Source organism: Aplysia californica, unplaced genomic scaffold (genome assembly GCF_000002075.1).
Source record: "Aplysia californica isolate F4 #8 unplaced genomic scaffold, AplCal3.0 scaffold00876, whole genome shotgun sequence".
NCBI lineage: Eukaryota > Metazoa > Mollusca > Gastropoda > Aplysiida > Aplysiidae > Aplysia > Aplysia californica.
In genome coordinates this window covers 253,946-255,142 of record NW_004798146.1, presented here as the reverse complement: position 1 = coordinate 255,142, position 1,197 = coordinate 253,946, and the positions used below count along the sequence as shown (strand labels likewise).

The 1,197-nt window shown below is 40.7% G+C and overlaps 1 protein-coding gene across 1 annotated transcript in view; it reads right to left on the bottom strand.

The window, feature by feature from the left end:
* Positions 1–334: 334 nt before the first annotated feature.
* LOC101861994 overlaps positions 335–1,197 on the bottom strand; it is a gene marked incomplete at its 5' end in the record, with an annotated part of 5,553 nt that continues 4,690 nt past the window's right edge. Inside the window, 1 exon segment of the mRNA XM_013089108.2 lies at positions 335–1,058. Coding sequence (XP_012944562.1) covers positions 867–1,058 — 192 coding nt within the window. The 3' untranslated portion in view covers positions 335–866.

Sequence of the window (1,197 nt, the reverse complement as noted above, 5' to 3'; positions counted from 1 at the left end):
TCTAAAAAAAGCTACGTTTCCCTGATCTTTTCCTGTTACCTATTGGTTCAGGTTCCCTAACTATGTCGTTCTGGGCCTTCCCCTGCCTCACTTGCCCTTTATTTGATTATTAGATCATTAGAGCTTACATTATTTTTTTGTATCATGTTCCTGGTGAAGACCTTTACCAAGTGAAACGTCGAATCAGTATAAAATTTGAAAATTCTACAAGTCTTAACCCTTTTTTTTTTTATTCCTTACTATTTACAATGATGATGATGATGATGATGATGATGATGATGATGATGAGGATGATGATGAGGATGATGATGATGAAAAAGTTCAGCAGAGACAGTTTTTATCTATGAGTCGTGTTTATTAACTAAACGAATTAAGTAAGCCCAACATGTACGAGAAATTGAGGGTCAATCACAAGATTATGACATAAAGTGTTTATTGTTCCATTATATTATATCACCGTTGGATGAATATATTATTTCTAAATTACAGAAATATTTTATTGTAACAGCAAAAATAAAAAATTCGCACAAGCACAAACGATATGATTTTGTCGGTTATAAAATTCAACTCGTGTGTCGTGAAGTTCCTTGCCATTGACGTCGGTGTCGTGCAGGGTTTCAAAATAGCATCAGATCACGTTGTCGAACCATTCGATTAAAGTGTCCATCGTCTGCACACTCCATAATAAGCTGGCACAGTATTATTTCTTTGTTGATAAACTCCGGGAAAATGACGTAACTCTTTTCGGACCATGATTTATCAGCATTATAGTAGCAATGGTGTAAAAAGAAGACGTTGGGGCTTAAAAGGGAGACATTGGGGGGCATCCAGGGGTAAAGAAATAGTAAACAGAAATATGCCTTTTCCTATCCCAGGATGAGTGGCGCAGTGCAGTTGGAGGTGTCCACATTGAAGACGTTCATGTCCGAGATTGTTGGCTTCAGGCTGAGGAAAATGTTCAGAGCTTCTCCATTGGGGCTGTTCGGTCCAAACAACCGGTTGACCACGGGGTAGCAACGGTCAACTGACATCATCATCTCCATTTTGATGTTGCCCATCTGCGCAGACGCGAGAAAAGAGCGTGGCGTGAGTAAGGTGGGTGTCGACGGACGGGAGTGGGGGTTCTTGTGTTCTGTGACTATGTTGAGTGAGGGCACAGCAGTGCGGGAGAGAGAGAGAGAGAGAGAGGGAGAGAGA